Here is an 18659-nt window from a genome sequence, read left to right as displayed (position 1 = left end):
TTTGAACTATTATACAGGAAAAAATAAAAGTGAAGAACGGAGGAAAGAAATAAGAAAATAGAAGGGGGGGGGGGGAGAACAAAGAGGAAGCAAGCAAACAGACCTCCCCACCAATTGCAATCCTGCTTTCGAAAGACACACGAGCTTTTTCCCTCAACTCCCAACCCCAAATCTGGCATTTCTGTTTCCAAGGCAACCCATTTTGTAGGCTTGGCGTGGCCCAGCGACTTCTGGGTATTGTAGTTTCAATGAAGCAGAGACGCGGGAGGTGTGACCGTCAGTAAAAAAGAAGTTCGTTAGCAGAAGTGCCTGCATCAAGGAATGATTTGGGAGATTGAAAACACTTTCCAGATATCCTTGAGGTGTGATTTGTCAGGAAAGAAAGAGGAGAAGAAACGGGTCGGCGCGCAGGTTTGTGGGAATTGTAGTTCTGCAGCCTGTGGCGGGCTGGAGCCGGAAGTCGTGAAACAGTGCCGCCTCGCGTCAGATGTGAGCACAGCAGGCCCTGGACCTTGGCGGCTTCCCCCGCCCAGGCTCCCAAGTCCGGCCAGGGAGGCTGACTCAATCTAGGATTCTCATTGCCTTCGTAGAGACTGAGTGGTGGGAGTGGGGGTGCTATTTGTGCAACAGTAATGTACGCGCAAGCCTTCACGTTGTGCCTGGCTGACTACTTAGAGTAAGTGAGCGGAGACAGGAAACCATACTCTTGGGTCATACTCTTGGGTCATTGAAGGCTCTATGGAGCATCCGTTCTGGTCTAACACACTTATTAAGCGTTCAGTTAGTGTGGTTGCCAAGGATATAGTAGTGAGTAGAAACAGTATACAGCCTACAGCCGTGACCCTTACTTTTTGTTTTTTGGTTTTTGTTTTGGTTTCTCTTTGTAGCCTTGTTAAACTCGCTCTGAAGACCAGGCTGCCCTCGAACTCAGAGTTTCTCCTGCCTCGACATCCTAAGTGCTGTGATTAAAGGCATGTGCCACCACCGGGCTGCTTCCCCCCCCCCCCCAAGATTTTATTTTTATGTTATATGCGTGTTTTGCCTTCACGAATGTTAAGTACACCGCTTGTTTACCAGCAAAGGCCAGAAGAGGGCGACAGATCTTCTGTAACCAGAGTTATGGATAGTTGTGAACTTCCATGTGGGTGTTGGGAACTGAACCCAGGTCTTTTGTGAGAGCAGCCAGTGCTCTTAACTGTTGAACCGTCTCTCCATCTGCTTGTTTTTGTTTTAGACAAATTCCCATGTATTCCAGGCTGGCCTGGAACTCACTCTAGTCAAGAATGGCCCTAGACTCCTGGTTCTCCTGCATCTACCTTGATACTGTCTAGGATAGTGCTTTGATACTGTGCAGGAATGGGTTCATTTTCCCTGCCAATTAAAGAATTAAAAGATAGGAAATAAGCCAGGCAGTGGTGGTGCACACCTTTAATCCCAGCACTTGGAAGGTAGAGGCAGGTGAACCTTTGAGTTTGAGGTTAGCCTGGTGTACAGGGTGAGTTCCAAGGACAGACAAGGCTACACAGAAAAGTCCTGTCTCAAAAAACAAAACAAGCCGGGCGGTGGTGGCGCACGCCTTTAATCCCAGCACTCGGGAGGCAGAGGCAGGCGGATCCCTGAGTTCGAGGCCAGCCTGGTCTAGAAGAGCTAGTTCCAGGACAGGCTCTAGAAACTACAGGGAAACCCTGTCTCGAAACACCAAAAAAAAAAAAAAAAAAAAAAAAAAAAAAGGGAAACTAGAGAGATGGTCAAGTGATTAAGAGCACTGGCTGCTCTTGCAGAGGACCAGGTTCAATTCCCAGCACCCACGTGGCAGCTCATTACTGTTTGTAACTCCAATTCCAGGGGAGCCAACACCCTCACACAGACATGCATGCAGGCAAAACACTAATGCACATAAAATTAGAAAAAAGGGAGACAGGAAATAGGTGTTACCGGAAAACATGGACGTCCCATCAGAGCAATCATATACTGGGGAAATTGGGGTTCGGAAGCAAAGTGTCAGAGAGTTTGAAAATGCACTTGGATTTTGCCCAATACCTGAAAGCAAGAGAATACAAAAATAGGCCATTCTGCTCTATCTGAGAGCCAGCAAGACTGCTCAGTGGATAAAGATGTTAGCTGCTGTAAACTGATGCCCGCAATGCATGCATGCACACTGACTCAGGAGGTAACAAATTTTTTATTTAAAAATTATAGATGATTCTTAGCGGCCCTCCACCCTGTGTTCATTTGCTGTGTTTTGTGAGCAGAAGAAAGAAGCCCTTAGCCATTACACTAGTGCACATTTCATTAGAGGAACAGGAAAGAAAGGCTGAAAACGGCCCCGAAGAGAAGGTGTGGGCCAAAGCGCTGCAGAGGCTCATTCCTCTCCCACGGCCCTCGCCTCACAGCCCTCTGAGAGACTTTCTCTGGACACGCTCATTGCCCTCTGAGTTGGCAGGCCAGAATGCCTGGGAGCTGGAGGGCCAGTGAAGGAGGAGTCAGATGGAGCAGGTTCACTAGAAAGAACAGCAGGGGTCGTCTCTGAGGAAGAGGGAAGAGGGGAGAATCACAGTTGGACACCTATTTACATCTTCATATGTTGTCAGGCTCCTGGCCTCGTAGCATCCTTACCGCCCCCTAGGGCTCTATGTGCGGCTCCAGAGCCTGCACCTCTCGCCTCCACCCTGGACCATGCTTCCTTGGGCTATGGTAGGCCCCCTTTGTTTCTCCGCCCCCAGTCTATTCCACCTGCTGGAGTCACTTCCCTCAGACCTCGTGGGGAACTGGCTCCCACTTAACGTTTAGCAGGAGTGGCCCTACTTAGGAGGGAGGTTTCTTTTTTTGTTTTTGTTTTGTTTTGTCCTTTCAAGACAGGGTTTCTCTGTATAGCCCTGGCTGTCCTGAAACTAGCTTTATACACCAGGCTGGCCTCAAACTCAGAGATCCCTATGTCTGCCTCCTGAGTGCTAGGGTTAAAAGCATGTGCCATCACAGCCTGTATTTTTAAAAAAATATTTTTAAAGATTTGCTTTTATTTTATGTGTGTCTTTGCCCGTGTGTAAGTACACCAGGGGCACAGAGGCAGTGTGCACAGAGTTCGGAAGAGGGTGTCAAATCTGTAACTGATGTTGTGAGTCACCATAGGGTGCTGGGAGCCAGACCTTAGTCCTCTGCTAGAGCAGCAAGAGGTCTTGACTACTGTGCCATCTCTTTGGCTCCTATTTTATTCTGAATTATTCATGTGTGTGTGTGTGAGGGGGGGTGAGTGGGTATGTCCATGAGAATGCAGTGCCCTTGCAGGCCAGAAATTGACATCTGAGCCCGGTGGCTGGAATTACAGAGAGTCTGAGTTCCACAATGTGTGTGCTGGGAATTTAATTTTGAACCTCGGCAGGAGTAGCGCATGTTTTTAACCTCTGAACTATCCACCTAGCTCTTCTTCAACAGCAAAACAAAAACCCCACTTCAAATGGCACTGCATTTTATTTATTGTGCAGCAGAGGGGAACACGCACATGCCATTCCTCCCACACTAAAGGAGAATGAACTTGGAACCTTCCGTGCAATTCTGTGACTCTGACTGCAGCTTACAAACCCTACCTTGGACACGAGCTATTTAAAAGCAACCTCCTTAGCCAGGCGGTGGTGACACACGCCTTCAATCCCAGCACTGGGGAGATGGATCTCTGTGACTTTGAGGCCAGCCTTGTCTACAGAGCAAGTTCCAGGACAGGCTCCAAAGTTACACAGAGAAACCCTGTCCTAAAAAATAAAAAACAAACAAAAAAAGCAAATACATACATAACTACATATATACATACCTACATATACACATACATACATACATAAAACCTCTTTGACCTAGAAAGATAACTCAGCAGGTAAAGCCACTTGGCTGCCGAGACTGAAAACTAAGTCCTATCCTAGGGATTCAAGGATTAGAAGGAGAGAGCTGACTCCAACAAGCTGACCCCTGACCTCCGCATGTGTGCCGTGGCATGGGTATACACACAAATAATAACTGAAGGGACACTAGCCTGCTGGAGCATGTGGCTCTGGCAGCCTCGCCCTTCTGCCCCCTTCCCTCTCTGCTTTGTTAAGCACCTTTAGATTACATCCTCGTGGGGCTCACTGCCAAGGTCCGGTCCAGCTGTCCAAGTAATAAGTCCATCAATCAAAAGTCCCCTTTGGCTCACCTACTTAACATGGCCAATTAAAGTTAAACACCTCGTTATAACACAGTGTGGTGGTTTGAAAGAAAACGGCCCCCAAAAGGAGTGGCATTATTAGGAGGTGTGGCCTTGTTGGAGTGGGTGTGGCCTTAGTTGGAGTAGGTGTGGTCTTACTGGAGGAAGTGTCACCATGGAGGTGGGTTTTGAGGTATCATATCTGCTCAAACCACTCTCGGTGCCTCAGACCACTTCCTGTTGCCTGCAGTCAAGATGTAAGACACTTGGTTACTTCTCCAGCACGATGTCTGCCTGCACGGCACCATTTTGCACCATGGGGATAATGAACTAAGCCTCTGAAAATGTAAGTCACCCCAATTAAATGTTTTTCCATTGTAAGAGTTGCCATGGTCTTGGTGTCTCTTCACAGCAATAGAAACCCTAACCAAGACACACGGGGTGTCATCTTTTACTTTTATAAACTGCATTTTTCCATGTGTCACATCTGTCTCCTCATTATCCACAGACAGTCCTTTGTCTCTCTTTAGAACAAATAACTGCCCTGTCCCCTTGTTTCCTTCCCCTTCTCCCTCTTCCTTTATCTCCTGTGTTTGTCTCTTATCCCTGCCCTTTGTCTCTCTGAGGAAATAAGTCTCCTTTGTGCTGAGAACTTGGCCTTGAGGATCTTGAGCTGATACCCATCTCTTTCAATAGCAAAATGTAAGCCAGGAGGTGGTGGCACAGGCCTTTAATCCCAGACAGAGGCAGGTGGATCTCTGTGAGCTGAAGGTCAGCCTAACAGAGTGAGTTCCAGGACCTGTGGACAAGATGTGAAATGTCCTCCCTGCCATGCCATACCTCAAATCCAGCTCTGGGTTGCAGTAGTGACAGTAACACTGGGGACAAGGATGAATGACAGAACATGGAACAGAGAAAGACAAAATTAAAAACTAAACAAAAGTCAGCCAACCAACTTCCTTCCCTCCCTCCTGTGGTACTGGTGACTGCTCAGCCTCTCTGTGCTCCTGAGCTCGGCTCCCATCTTCCAGCCTGCTCACTTTTCATCAGCCCTGCCACCTCCCCACCCAGGGTTTCCGGCACAGACACTGATGACCTTTGACCCGGTCACTTTCAGGGCAAGCAGTGCTGAAAGGTTGAAAGCTGTCCCTGGCCTCTCACTAAATTTCGTGCTTCGGTGAGGGCCATAAAATGAAAAACCATCTCCAGATACTGTGCAGAATCTTCTGGAAGACCAAGTCACCTTTGTGAGAACCAGGGCTCCCCGATCATCTCCTGGGTCTCCCCATTTCCCTCAGCCCTCAAGCCCAATCCATGAGCTGCATTCCTGATAGAAGTGTAGCCTAGTGGTTCTCAACCTGTGTGACACGATCCCAGACCCTTTCCCAGGGGTCTCCTGAGACCATCAGAAAACACTGATATTTACATTACAATTTATAACAGTAGCAAAATTAGTTATGAAGTAGTAACAAAAATAGTTTATTGTTGGGGTCACCACAACATGAGAGCTGTATTAAAGGGGCGCAGCATCAGAAGATTGGGGACCACTGCTCTAGCTGATCTAGCGGATTTTCCTTGTGTTCACTACCACCAGGGCCCCTGTCCTGACTATGGGCAGGTCTCTCTGCTCCCCCTGTGTCCTGCTCTAAATCTGCCCCACGCTCCGTGCCCAGAGGGCTCATTGCACAACTCCCACTGACCCGGGATGTGACTTACCTGCCAGGGTGCTTGCCTAGCACACAGGAAGCCCTAGGTTGATCCCAAGCACTCCCTCCTCCCATTCCAGACCCTGCCCCCGAGAAAGCCCACCATCAGTGACTCCTCCTTCTGAGATGCTCAAGACTCCTACAGGCTACTTAAGACCAGGCCCATAGATCCTCCAAGTGCTCTCTCTCCTGTCTTCCGGAGAGCCATCAGGGAGTGCTCTGCTTTCCTTTGCTCTGTTTATTAAATCTGGGTTAACTAATTTGGTTTTGATTTGGCTTATTACTTCAGTGGAGGCACCCAATAACCAGGGATCAAATACTTCTCACCCCCTAAACTAGATGTGGCAGTTTATGCCCATAGCATCAGCACTCAGGAAGATAATGAGTGCAAGGTCATCCTGGCCTACATCAGAGACCCTGTTCCAAAAGCCAGACAAACAGGAGTCAGCAAGACAGCTCAGCGGGCAGAGATGCATGAGGTGTCTTATCCAGCAGCATCTCCAGAAAACAGCCAAAAACCTGGTCCTTAAGAATCTCCTGAGTCTGCAACAACAACCCAGTCATAAAACCAACAGTCAACCCAGTCTATCATGTCTGCGAGATGTGCTGGGGCAATGGCAGCCTAGAACTTGTGGGAGAGGCCAACCAGTAACTGGTCTAACTTACGGCCCGCACCAGGACAGGAAGCCTATGCTACATGGAGGGCAAGGAACTGCAGGCTAGATAGCGCAGAGACCTAGGGTAGACCCAAACACAACTGGCAAAAAAAAGTCAATGGGAGATCGGTGCCTAGCCCAATTGTCATTAGAGGCAACTGACGGGAATAGATGTGGAGCCCATAGCCAAACATTAGATGGAGCTCAGGGAACCCCAAAGAAGAGGGGGAGGAAGGATTGTAGAAGCCAGAGGGTCAAGGACACAATTAGAACACAGCTTACAGAACTGACTAAGCAGGGCTCACAGGGGCTCACAGGGACTGAAGCAGCAATCATTGACCCTGCGTAGGTCTGCGTTGGGTCCTTTGCCACACATTATGGTTGCGTGACTTGGTGTTCTTGTGGGACTCCTAACAATGGGAGTGAGGGCTGCCTCTAACTCTTTCTCCACTCTCAGAACCCTTTTCCTCCTACTGGGTTGCCTTATCCAGCATCATTGACATGAAGGTATGTTCATAGTCTTACTGCAACATGATATGCTATTTTTGATTGATATTCCTGGAAGGTCTGTTCTTTTCTGAAGGGAAATGGAGGAGGAGTGGATCTGGGGCAGAGGAGGGTGTGAGGAGCGGAGGGAGGGGAAACTGCAGTCAGGGTGTATATATGAGAGAATAAGAATTAAAAATTAAAAAAAAACTCCTGAATGTGTGTGTGTGTGTGTGTGTGTGTGTGTGTGTGTGTGTGTGTGAGAGAGAGAGAGAGAGAGAGAGAGAGAGAGAGAGAGAGAGAGAGAGAGAGAGAGAGAGAGAGAACACAGTGGCACTTCACATTTCACAGGAAACAGCTTAGTGGCATGGTTCTTGTCCCAGCTAGGGAGGGGTGGCTCAATGAGAGAAGCAGCTTGTGGCCAAGCCCGACCATCTGAGTTCAGTCTGAGACTGAATGTAGCAATGATGGGGGCAAATGGAAGAGTAAGCCTGACGCTGGACGGGCTTGACTCACAGACCTGCTTAGGGCACATCGGGTCACACAAAGTGGGATTCAGCTGACGAGCACCGCCTCCAGTGTGGCTGGGGATGAGTGGGGTGTTCGCCAGACTGGGACAGAATGAAAACCCGGTACCTTAATCAAAATTTGGGGTCCTTGAGAGAGTTCTGAAAATGTTTATTCACCCGATTGACCTCCAACTAGGTTCGTAGCAAAAGGAGACAACCCAGGCTTACAACCAGTCCTGCATCAAAGACTGTGCCTCTTAGAGACTGCTTTAGGGGGAAGCACAGGGTCAAAACCTACCATCATTAAGTCTTGGTCTGCCATTAAGTTCCTTGTGCTCTTATCAGTAAAAACATAATTTTGCCAGATGGGCAAGATGACCCCAGGTGACAAATCAATACTTAGATAATTCTGGCACTACCTGGCTGTGTATATCTCCCATCTACCCAAGTGGTTAGACTTGCAGTCTCCTGTCTTTTTTAAATGGTTCAAACTGTAACCTGGGCTGGTACCATGCAGATGCCTAAGGTCTATATAAGATAGTAAAATCTTGTATTCATGGCTGGCAAACTCTCTGAGTGTTAGCTAGAGCTGGTACATTTGCAATTGTACAACTGCCGAGAATTGCAATTATTCAGATTAATTTTCCTTATTAATGTCTAGGCCGGCAGAGTGGTTCTGTTGGGGAAGGCATATAAGTTTTAGAGGAGGAGAAGGAGAAGAAATCTAGGTGTGCGGATTTTACCAGAAGCCCTGAAGAAGTCGGATGTGTGGTACAGAACAGAGGTAACCGAGACACGTGGCAAAATGTAGATTAAAAGAGACAGGTTCGTTTGAGTTATATGAGCTAGTTGGGAACAAGCCTAAGCTAAAGCCAAGCTTTCATAATTGATATAAAGTCTCCTGTCGTTCCTGGGGAGCTGGTGGTCCCACAAAGATAGCCTGACAAGGCCGTTGGCTGCACTATGTAGACTCCCTTCTCCCACATCCTTCTCTCCTCATCCTTTCTTCCCCGCCCCTCCTTCCTTTCACCTTCCTTCCTCCATAGGCTGAAAGGCATCCATCCAGACACAGCCTCCTTACCCAGTCTCCTTTATTGTAGGACACGAAGAGGAAGGTCATCACCATGTAGGCGCACTTCAAAAAGTTCCATCCGCCCTTCTTCACGAGGACCCTGGCTGTGGTGCTGGCCGGGGGAGACTTCACTAAAGAAAGAGGGCGAGAAGGACTGATAACACCCGGAAACCCCTGGCCCTCTGGCACTCCAAACTGGTGTCTCTCCTCTGTGTGTCTCCTGGTTGAATTTTGTTTTTGTTACTCTGGATGTTGTGGCCACCACTCCGCTCCCAGACAAGCTCTCTGCTCTTTCAGCTCTCCTCACACCTAGGCATCACCGACGTAGCCCCGTCTACGTAACAGCACCCAACCAGTGCCCTGGAAAAAGCCACTCAGGGAACCCCGTCCGCTCTGTGGGAACCTCACCAAAGGCCCTCTTTTTGTCGTTTTGACTGTTTGTTTAATTTGATTTGGTTTTTGAAACAGGATGCCATGGACTCAGGCTGGCTTCCAACTCAATATGTAGCTAAGAATGTCCTCTCGATCCTCCTGCCTCCACCTCACAAATACTCGGAACCAAGGCATGTGCTCTTACTAACTGTCTCACTTTTCCCTGTGTATGTTCTCTGTGTGTATGCATGTGTTTTAGACATATGCATGCACACACACATACTTGTGAAGCCGAGAGGCTGATATCAGGGTCTTCATCAACCCTGCTCCACCTTATATTTTTTCTACCTTTTCTTTTCTTTTTTTCTTTCTTTCTTTTTCTTTGAGACAGGGTCTCACTGAAGCCGGAGCTCACCACCTTTCCTGGGCTGGCTAAACTCCACGAGGGCAAGTGTGGAGGCTAGAGGATTCTGTCCAGAGTCTCCCTGCCTAGCATATGGATCTTGGCGATCAACCTACGGTCATCAGGTTTGCCAGTAGGCACTTTTACCTGCAAAGACAGCTTGCCTGCCCCCACTTCAATAGTCTTTATTTTTTTTAAGACGGATGTGGTGGCCTGAGTGAGAATGGCCCTGTAGGTCCCGTGTTTGGATTCTCGGTTCTGCAGTTCCTGGAACTGGGAAGGGTTAGAGGGTGTGGCCTTGTTGGAGGAGGTGTGTCATTGTGGGTGGGCTGTGCAATTTAAAAAGTGCTCTCTCTCTCCCCCTCCCTCCCTCCCTCCCTCCCTCTCTCTCCCTCCCTCCCTCCCTCTCTCCCTTCCTCCCTCCCTCCCTCTCTTGTGCCTGTAGATCGTATGTAACTTTTTAGCTATTGTTCCAATGTCATGCCACCCACCTGCCACTGCTCCCCCCCCACCATAATGGTCATGGACTCACACTCTGAAACTCTGGAACTATAAGAAAACCAGCCAATGAGCCGGGCGGTGGTGGCGCACGCCTTTAATCCCAGCACTCGGGAGGCAGAGGCAGGCGGATCTCTGTGAGTTCGAGACCAGCCTGGTCTACAAGAGCTAGTTCCAGGACAGGCTCCACAGCCACAGAGAAACCCTGTCTCGAAAAACCAAAAAAAAAAAAAAAGAAAAAGAAAAAGAAAACCAGCCAATTAAATGTTTGTTTTTTTTTTTTATAAGTTACCTTGGTCATGGTGTCACAAGACAGCAATAAGACAGGAACTAAGACAATGCATTTTATTATCATGCAGGTGTGCATGACGACTGCACTGGTGTGTGTGTACACGGTATGTCCACATGGGGAGGCCACGGAACAGCTTTGTGGAGTCCGTTTTCTCCCCTCACCCTTTTTGGGGGTGTTTTTGAGACAGGGTTTCTATGTGTATCTTTGGCTGCCCTAGAACTCGCTCTGTAAACCAAGCTGGCCTCGAACTCACAGAGATTTGCCTGCCTCTGTCTCCCGAGTGGTGGAATTAAAGGTGTGCACCACCACGCCTGACTGTCTCCTCACCTTTACATGGGTTCTGATTGAACGCAGTTCATCAGACTGTTCCGAAAGCTCTTTTAACCATGGAGTCACCTCGTGGGCCCTGATTTTCTTTATATTGGGTCTCTGTGGGGTTCTCACAATCTCCTAAAACATGTCGCTTGGTGGTTCTTTCAATCGACACACAGCTCATAGGAGCTGGTTCTCATCTTCTACGGGGATCAAACTCAGGGCCTCGGGCTTGAAGGCAAGCCCGTTCACCCTCTCAGCCAGCTTGTCAATCCAGAATCTCAACTCTTAATGCTGGCTGCATATTCTTTTTTTTTTTTTTTTTTTTTTTTTTTTTTTTTTTTTTTTTGGTTTTTCGAGACAGGGTTTCACTGTAGTTTTAGAGCCTGTCCTGGAACTAGCTCTTGTAGACCAGGCTGGCCTCGAACTCGCAGAGATCCGCCTGCCTCTGCCTTGGCTGCATATTCTTGTTAGAAATTATACTTTTCTATATATATGGCCTAGGTTAGCCTTGAACTTTTTCTTTCTCTACCTCCTAAATCAGTGGCTCTCAACCTGTGATTCACATCCCCTTTGTGGATCAAACAATCCTTTCACAGGGTTCACCTAAGACCATCAGAAAAGACAGATATTTACATTATGATTCATAACAGTAGCAGAATCACAGCTATGAAGCAACAAGGAAAATAATTTTGTGGTTGGGGTCACCACAACGTGAGGAATTTTATTAAAGAGTCATAGCATAAGGAAGGTTGAGAATTACTACCTTAAGTGCATGCCCGGGGTTTTTTGTTTGTTTGTTTGTGTTGTTTTTGCTGTTGCTGTTGTCCATTTTGTTTTGTTTTGCTTTTAATATAGACACTCACTATTCTAAACTGGCCTTGAATTGGCTACTCGGTCTGATCCAGCTTGTAACCTGTGAGCCCCCGACTCTACCACTGAGGCTGGCATCTGATCGGGATGTCCAGTGGTCCCACCTATCTGTTTTGGTGCTATTTCTCTTTTCTGTGCTTTAAAATGGAGTCTCACAAAATCCAAGCTGGCCTTGGACCTTCATAAGCTGCCCATGCTAGCCTTACACTTCTGATCTTCTTGCCTCTTCTTCCTAAGCCCTGGGATTGCAGGTTTAGCCACCACACCCATTGTGTGTGGTCCTGGGGATCAGACCCAGACCCTTGTACCTACTAAGCAAACACTCTGCTGAATCCTACCCCACAGCTTAATCCAAGCTCCTTTAACTCTCTCCACTGTCTCCATCACTCGGAGGATGTCTGCTTATGTGGTCTACACCATCCACCATCACTCAGAGGGGATGCCTGCTTATGTGGTCTACACCATCCACCATCACTCAGAGGGGATGTCTGCTTATGTGGTCTACACCATCCACCATCTCTTTGTTTCCAGCACACACGCCTGTCATTCAACTTACCCGGTCATTTCCAAGGGAGCAGAGCAGGGGGGACTGGAGGTCTGCAGAAGCAGAATACCTCCTCTTACCTTGCTGTGCTTGGCACAGAGGAGCTGAGGAGGGAAAAGGTGGCTGAGGGATACGGAGGCTTCCTGAAGACTGAGATGCATCTGAACTCTGACCTCTTCTTGGGTCTCAGTCAGAGGGAAGGTGCTAACTGCCCAGAGGAGGGAACAGACACATGGCTCTACCCACCTTCTTCTTTGCAGTTATTTGTTTCTTCTAAGAAGGAAAAAGACGGGGATGGTAGAGGAAGGGAGGAAGGAGAGGAAGGAGGAAAGCAGGGGAAAGGGAAGAAAAAAGGAAAGTTAGGGAATGGGTGGGAAGCCATCTGTAAATGCTGCTTCTGGGCCTGCTGGGTGAAAGAGGGCTGCCCTTGGCCTCTTTGGTGGCCCTTGACTCAGGCACTCCCAGCTCCCTGGCTACACATATGCCATTCCCCGGCATGCAATGCCCTTCCCCAGATACACATGCATGCACACAAATGCATATGGTGTGCACATGTCTGTAGGTCCCCCTTTTGTTCAGATGTAATTTCTCCCAGCACTCTCTGGCACACTGGGTTATCATGGCCCCTGCACACCTCTCCTCAGAGAACAACAGTGTTCAGACTTGAACACCCTGTTCGCCTCTCACCAGAAGGCTAGCTGCATTTGTTTCGTGACATCTAAAGGCTCTTCCAACCCTAAAAACAAAATGATCAAGTCACCAACTCACCACTCAGCACTTGGAGGCTCAGCAGACCTAAGACAAAGAGATATGCAAATAGAATCACAAACAGGCAGAACTCAGGGCAATAGGGCCCACAGGCTCACCCCCAACCCATCTCCTAAAAAGCCCTGCAGAATTCTGGACCACTTGTTTATCTGCCTGCATTCTTGATTGCTTCTTTCTTTCCTTCCTTCCGGTGTAGGAGAAACTGGGAATAGTACATTGATAATACAAATGTCTACTGAACTTGCTTAGGAAAACTTAACCCACACAAAGCAGCACTTAGCTAAAGGAGCTCTCTGGTTTTCCTATCTAGAAGTGTGATTCTGTCAAGCAGACAGGATGACCCTGGTTGACAGCTACCTGGTAAAGCAGCCCTAGTGTGTCTCAGGATAACTACGTTACACTGGAACTCCCTCTCACACATCTGTCCAAACAACCAAAGCCTGGCTTTTCTGTCTCTGTGAAACATGTTTTCATTGCTCAAAATGCAACTCGGGGCTGTGATGCTTTATAAGCTGATAGGGTTTTCTGTTCGGAGCTGGTTCCCGTGTATGCGTTAGTCTGGACCACTCAGGCTCATTAAAGACTTTTTCTTTATTAATCTCTAAGTGCATAGTAATTTCTCACTGGGAAGGCTTGTCAAGTCTATAATATATTCGTTAACACTTCTATCGAGACAACATCACACTGTGCAGTCCTGGCTGACCTGGAACTTGCTATGTAGCCCAGGGTGGCTTCAAACTCACAGAGATCTGTCCTTCCTTTGCCTCTAGGATTAAAGGTGTGTGCCACTCTGCCCAGCACCCCCATCATCATCACCACTATTATTATTTATGTATATATGTTTATGCATGTGACCGTGAGCACAAGCATATTCTAACAAGCACGTGGTGATCAAAGGAGAGCTTGCAGGAGACCTGGAACTCAAACTTAGGTCATCAAGCTTCTCAGCAAGAGCTTTACCTGCTGAAGCATCCTGCTGCTGCCCTCCCCATCTCTCCCCCCGTGGTGTGTGTGTGTGTGTGTGTGTGTGTGTGTGTGTGTGTGTGTGTAGCATGCACACAGGCATACATGCCTGCATTCAGGGAGGCCAGAGGTCAAGCCCAGCTGTGATTTTTTTTCAGGGGCTGTCCATCTTATTTTTAGAAAGAGAGCCTCTCGTTGACCTTGAGCTCCCCATGTAGGTTATGTTGGCTGGCCAGTGAGCCCAGAGATCCACCTGTCTGTGTCTTCTTAGTACCAGGATTATAGGTGTGCACCATCATTCCCAGCGTGGGTTTTGGCAATTGCATGGCAGGCGCTGAATTTCCAGGGAGGTCTGCACCCACCGACACCACATTTCAGATTCCCACTTCCCCCACACTCTGGCACACAAGATGATAAAACAGAAGCTTGGTGCGTAGGTCCAGGGCCCACACAAAACAAAGTGCTTACCAAGGACCTCTGTGATCCATCCAGGAGGCATGAAGTAGTGATGAGCCCAGGGTCCGTGAGAGAGGAGACCACAAGAGGGAGAAATAAATCACAATGTTAGACAGTGGGAGGTAGGGACCAAATGAGCTCAGAGCCCAGGACAGTGGGCCTTAGAGCAGAGCTGAAAAGGCCCAGGAGATCCGGAAGTCAGCAGAGGTGGTGATGGAGGACAGAAGGGATGGTTAGAGCACCCCTTAATAATTAAATTTATTATTTACACTTTTATTCATTTTATTTCATATGTGTGGGTGTTTGCCTGCATGCGTCTATGTACCACACATATACCTGGTGTCCTTAGAGGTCAGAGGAAGGCGTTGGGTCCCTCAGAACTGGAGTTACAGTCAGCTGTGAGGTGTCATGTGACTGCTGAGAATTGAACCAGGTCCTCTGGAAGAGCAGCCAGTGCTCTTAACCACTGAGCCTCCTCTCCAGCCCCCAATTTTTAAAATTTTTTTTATTTTATTATTTATTTATTTAATTATTTATTTATTTGTGTGTGTGTGTGTGTGTGTATCTGTGTGTGTGTTTATCACATAAATACAAGTGCCTACAGAAGCCAGAAAAGGACACTGGACCCCAGGGATCTGGTGTTACAGGTAAATGTGAGTCAACAAACTTGTGTTCTCTGCAAGAACAGCAAGCTCTCTTAACCACTGAGTCATTTCCCCCAAATCCTGCTTTAATACATTACTATTATTATTATTATTATTATTATTATTATTATTATTATTATTATTATTATTTGGGTGTGTATGTGTGTGCAGGTGTCCATCAAGAGCAGAAGAGGGCATCAGATCCCCCTGGATCTGGAGTTACAAGCAGATAAGAATCACCAGATGTGGGTGGGATCTGAACTCAGGTCCTCTGGAAGAGCAGCAAGTGCTCTTAATCACTGAACCATCTCTTTAAGCCTCTCTTATAATTTTTTTCAATTACATTGTGTTTATTTATTGGTGTGTGTATGTGTGTTTACATGTACATGTACCACAGCATGCATGTAGCGGTCAGAGGACAACAGCAGGAGTCAATTCTCTTCTTCCACCATGTGGATACTAGGGATCAAGTTCAAGCTTAGTCGCCAGCCTCTTTTCCCTATGAGTCATCCTCTTATTCCTATGCCTGCCTTTTTGAAGATGGAAGAAGTGCAGTCCCACTCTACCCCCCAAGACCCTCCCCCCCGCGACAGCTCCTGCACCAATGGGGGACCCAGTGACAGCCCCTGCACCAATGGGGCACCCTGCGACAGTCCCTGCACCAATGGGGGACCCAGTGACAGTCCCTGCACCAATGGGGGACCCCGCGACAGCTCCTGCACCAATGGGGGACCCCGCGACAGTCCCTGCACCAATGGGGGACCCAATGACAGTCCCTACACCAATGGGGGACCCCACGACAGCCCTGCACCAATGGGGGACCCTGCGACAGTCCCTACACCAATGGGGCACCCCACGACAGCCCCTGCACCAATGGGGGACCCTGCGACAGTCCCTGCACCAATGGGGGACCCCACGACAGCCCCTGCACCAATGGGGGACCCTGCGACAGTCCCTGCACCAATGGGGGACCCTGCGACAGTCCCTGCACCAATGGGGGACCCCACGACAGCCCCTGCACCAATGGGGGACCCTGCGACAGTCCCTGCACCAATGGGGGACCCAGTGACAGTCCCTGCACCAATGGGGGACCCCACGACAGCCCCTGCACCAATGGGGACCTCCTGGCAGGAACAAGAAGGGAAAAGCAAATGAAAAGAAGAAAACTGAACTTACTTTTCAATACTGTTGAAACAGGAGCATCAAGGAGAGGGAAGTCCAGGTGGAGGTGTTGGATACCAGCGGAAGTGGAAGTGAAGTGTCGAGAGGAAAAGGGTGTTAGCGATGCCTGGCCTTCTCCCATTCCGCCAGAGCATCCTCAGAAGAGACCCACCCCATAAAGGACATGGAAATATCATCCAGTCCAAATGGCACTGGTGAGGCTGTATACAGAGATGCTGGATCGGCTGTGACCCAGTATTTTAAGACATATTCATCCTTACTGCTGGAATCCCCTGGCCCCAGTTCCTCTGGGGATTCATCCTCCAGATACCTGCAGGGCATCAGGAAAGGGTCTCTACTCTTCTCTCTTTCCTTGAGTGAGGGAGGAAAACTTGGTTCCTGGTATCTTGTTTTGTTTTGCATTGTTTTGTTTTCTACCTATAAACAAACATAACTCCTGCGGTCCCATGCTCTAGGGAAATGGGGAGAGTGGAGAAGCTGCTCAATTCTGGGACCCCACCACCACAGCCCCAGGAAGTGGGTAGAGCCTGAAGGCCACTGGTGTCTCCTCCACAAGTAGGATAAATTCCTCTAAAAACAACATTCTCTCAGGGTGGGAGGTAGTGGCACAGGCAGGAGAATCTCCAAGTTCGAGGCAGGCCTGGTCTACAGAGTGAGTTTCAGGACAGCCAGGGCTTCACAGAGAAACTCTGTCTTGAAAAACTGAAACAAAAAACCAAAACGAAACAAAAAACCAAACCAAACCAACCAACAAACAAAAAACCCAACAACAAAACAAAGCAAAACAAAAACCCCACAAAAAACAAACAAAAAAAAAAACCAGTTTTCTCTTCTCTTCCCATCCCCTCTCTTTTTTCTTCCCTCCCCTTTTTCTTCCTATTTTTTCTTTGAGATGGAACCTTATGTAGCCCAGGCTAACCTCAAACTCAATATGTAACTGCTGTAGCCTTGAGCTGCTAATCCCCAGTTTCCAGAGGGCTGTTATAAAGGCATGGACCACCATGAGGATTGGGATAAAGGCATGGACCACCATGAGGGCTGGGATAAAGGCATGGACCACCATGAGGGCTGGCATCAAAGGCATGGACCACCATGAGGATTGGGATAAAGGCATGGACCACCATGAGGGCTGAGATAAAGGCATGGACCACCATGAGGGCTGGGATAAAGGCATGGACCACCATGAGGGCTGGCATCAAAGGCATGGACCACCATGAGAGCTGGGATAAAAGCATGGACCACCATGCCTGGCTCCTTGCTTTTTCGTTCCCCCTCTTTCTAAGTGACCTGCCAGAAGGGAGAAACTGTAGAAACTATTTCCTGTGCTAGGTATGGTAGTGCACATCTGTAATCCCAGCACTCCACAGGCTGAGACACAGTCAAGAGTTTGAGGTCATCCTTGGTTATATAGAGAGTACATATAGAGACACTTCCACCAAACACCAAAGAACATCAGTCATAAAAGGAAAAAATAACTTACTTTTCACTGGGCGGCAGTTTGGAAGCAGAACCGAAGGTCAATATGGAAAAGAATGGGCAAGGGAATAGAATGAATATTAGTTCCTCTGTCCCCAATACCTTCCATTTTTTCCTTCATAAAATGTTTTTTAAAGTATTTAACAATTGTTCTTGCATTCTGCGGAACAAACTTGAGAGGAAACCAGGTCTGCAGGATCCCCAAGCAAACAAAACCACCATTCTCTGGTGGTCTCAGCCTAACCTCATCTGTGGGCAATATCAAGTCTAACTTGAGCCATTTCCCATCAATGCCTGCATGGGTTGACCATCCCTAATTGAAAATGCCCCAGTGACAAGCTTTTTGAGTGTCAAAGTGATTCTTGAATAGCTTCACTTTGGTTTGTTTTCATTTTTAAGGCTTATTTTGTTTTTATTTATGCATATAAGTCTGTGTAAAATGATGCCATATGTATGCGCTTGGGGGCCAGCTGGAGTTACAGGCAATAGTAAGCTGTCTTAGCAGGTGCTAGGACACGGACTTGAGTCTTCTAGGAGAGCAGAAAGTGATGATAACCACTGAGTCATCTCTCCAGCTTCCATTCGTTTATTTTTGAGATAGGGTCTTCTCGGCCTGGCAGTGGTGGTGCACGCCTTTAATCCCAGCACTTGGGAGGCAGAGGCAGGTGGATCTCTGTGAGTTCGAGGCCAGCCTGGTCTACAAGAGCTAGTTCCAGGACAGGCCCAAAGCTACAGAGAAACCCTGTCTCGAAAAACAACAACAACAACAACAATGAAGATAGAGTCTTCTCACTCCTTAGACCAAGGCCACTTTTTGGTCTACCTACCAACTCTTGATGTAGGTTGAAATCAAGGCAATCTCAATTTCCCAAGTGCTTAAATTACAAGTGTGAGCCACCACATCCAGCTTTGGAGTTGGGTGCTGTCCAGCAGATTTGGGGGTTTGGGGTGAGAGGTGCTGGATGGCTAAAGTCTATGTCCATGTTCACAATTCTGAACATTGGATGTTTGAAACATTTCTAGCCTTAGGCATTTCAGTTAAAGGAAATTCAAGTTGCATTAGACTAGAGAAATGGAGAATTTGGCCCAGCCAATCAAAAGCATCCAATATACTTACATTGTACTATCAGGGACTTTGCAATGGACTGGACCTAGTAAATCAATGGAATGACTGTGACCCGTCCATTATCATCCCTCCATCCGCTGTCCTCCAGTCCCGCTCTCCTGTCTGGACAGAGTTGCCCAAACCACCCCTGGCTTTTCTCTGCCTAACTTG

At 48.0% G+C, this 18659-nt stretch overlaps 1 protein-coding gene across 1 annotated transcript in view; it reads right to left on the bottom strand.

The window, feature by feature from the left end:
- Nucleotides 1-2501: 2501 nt before the first annotated feature.
- Nucleotides 2502-18659, bottom strand: part of Eddm13 (epididymal protein 13) — a 31186-nt gene continuing 15028 nt past the window's right edge. The window contains exons 7-12 of the mRNA XM_038338708.1: nt 14094-14102; nt 12663-12689; nt 12141-12167; nt 8610-8731; nt 5012-5049; nt 2502-2526 (exon numbers count right to left, since the gene is read on the bottom strand). Coding sequence (XP_038194636.1) covers nt 2502-2526; nt 5012-5049; nt 8610-8731; nt 12141-12167; nt 12663-12689; nt 14094-14102 — 248 coding nt within the window. The remainder of the gene's footprint in view (nt 2527-5011; nt 5050-8609; nt 8732-12140; nt 12168-12662; nt 12690-14093; nt 14103-18659) is intronic.

The sequence above is a fragment of the Arvicola amphibius genome, chromosome 8 (genome assembly GCF_903992535.2).
Source record: "Arvicola amphibius chromosome 8, mArvAmp1.2, whole genome shotgun sequence".
NCBI classification, from domain to species: domain Eukaryota; kingdom Metazoa; phylum Chordata; class Mammalia; order Rodentia; family Cricetidae; genus Arvicola; species Arvicola amphibius.
This window is presented reverse-complemented; position numbering and strand designations above follow the sequence as displayed.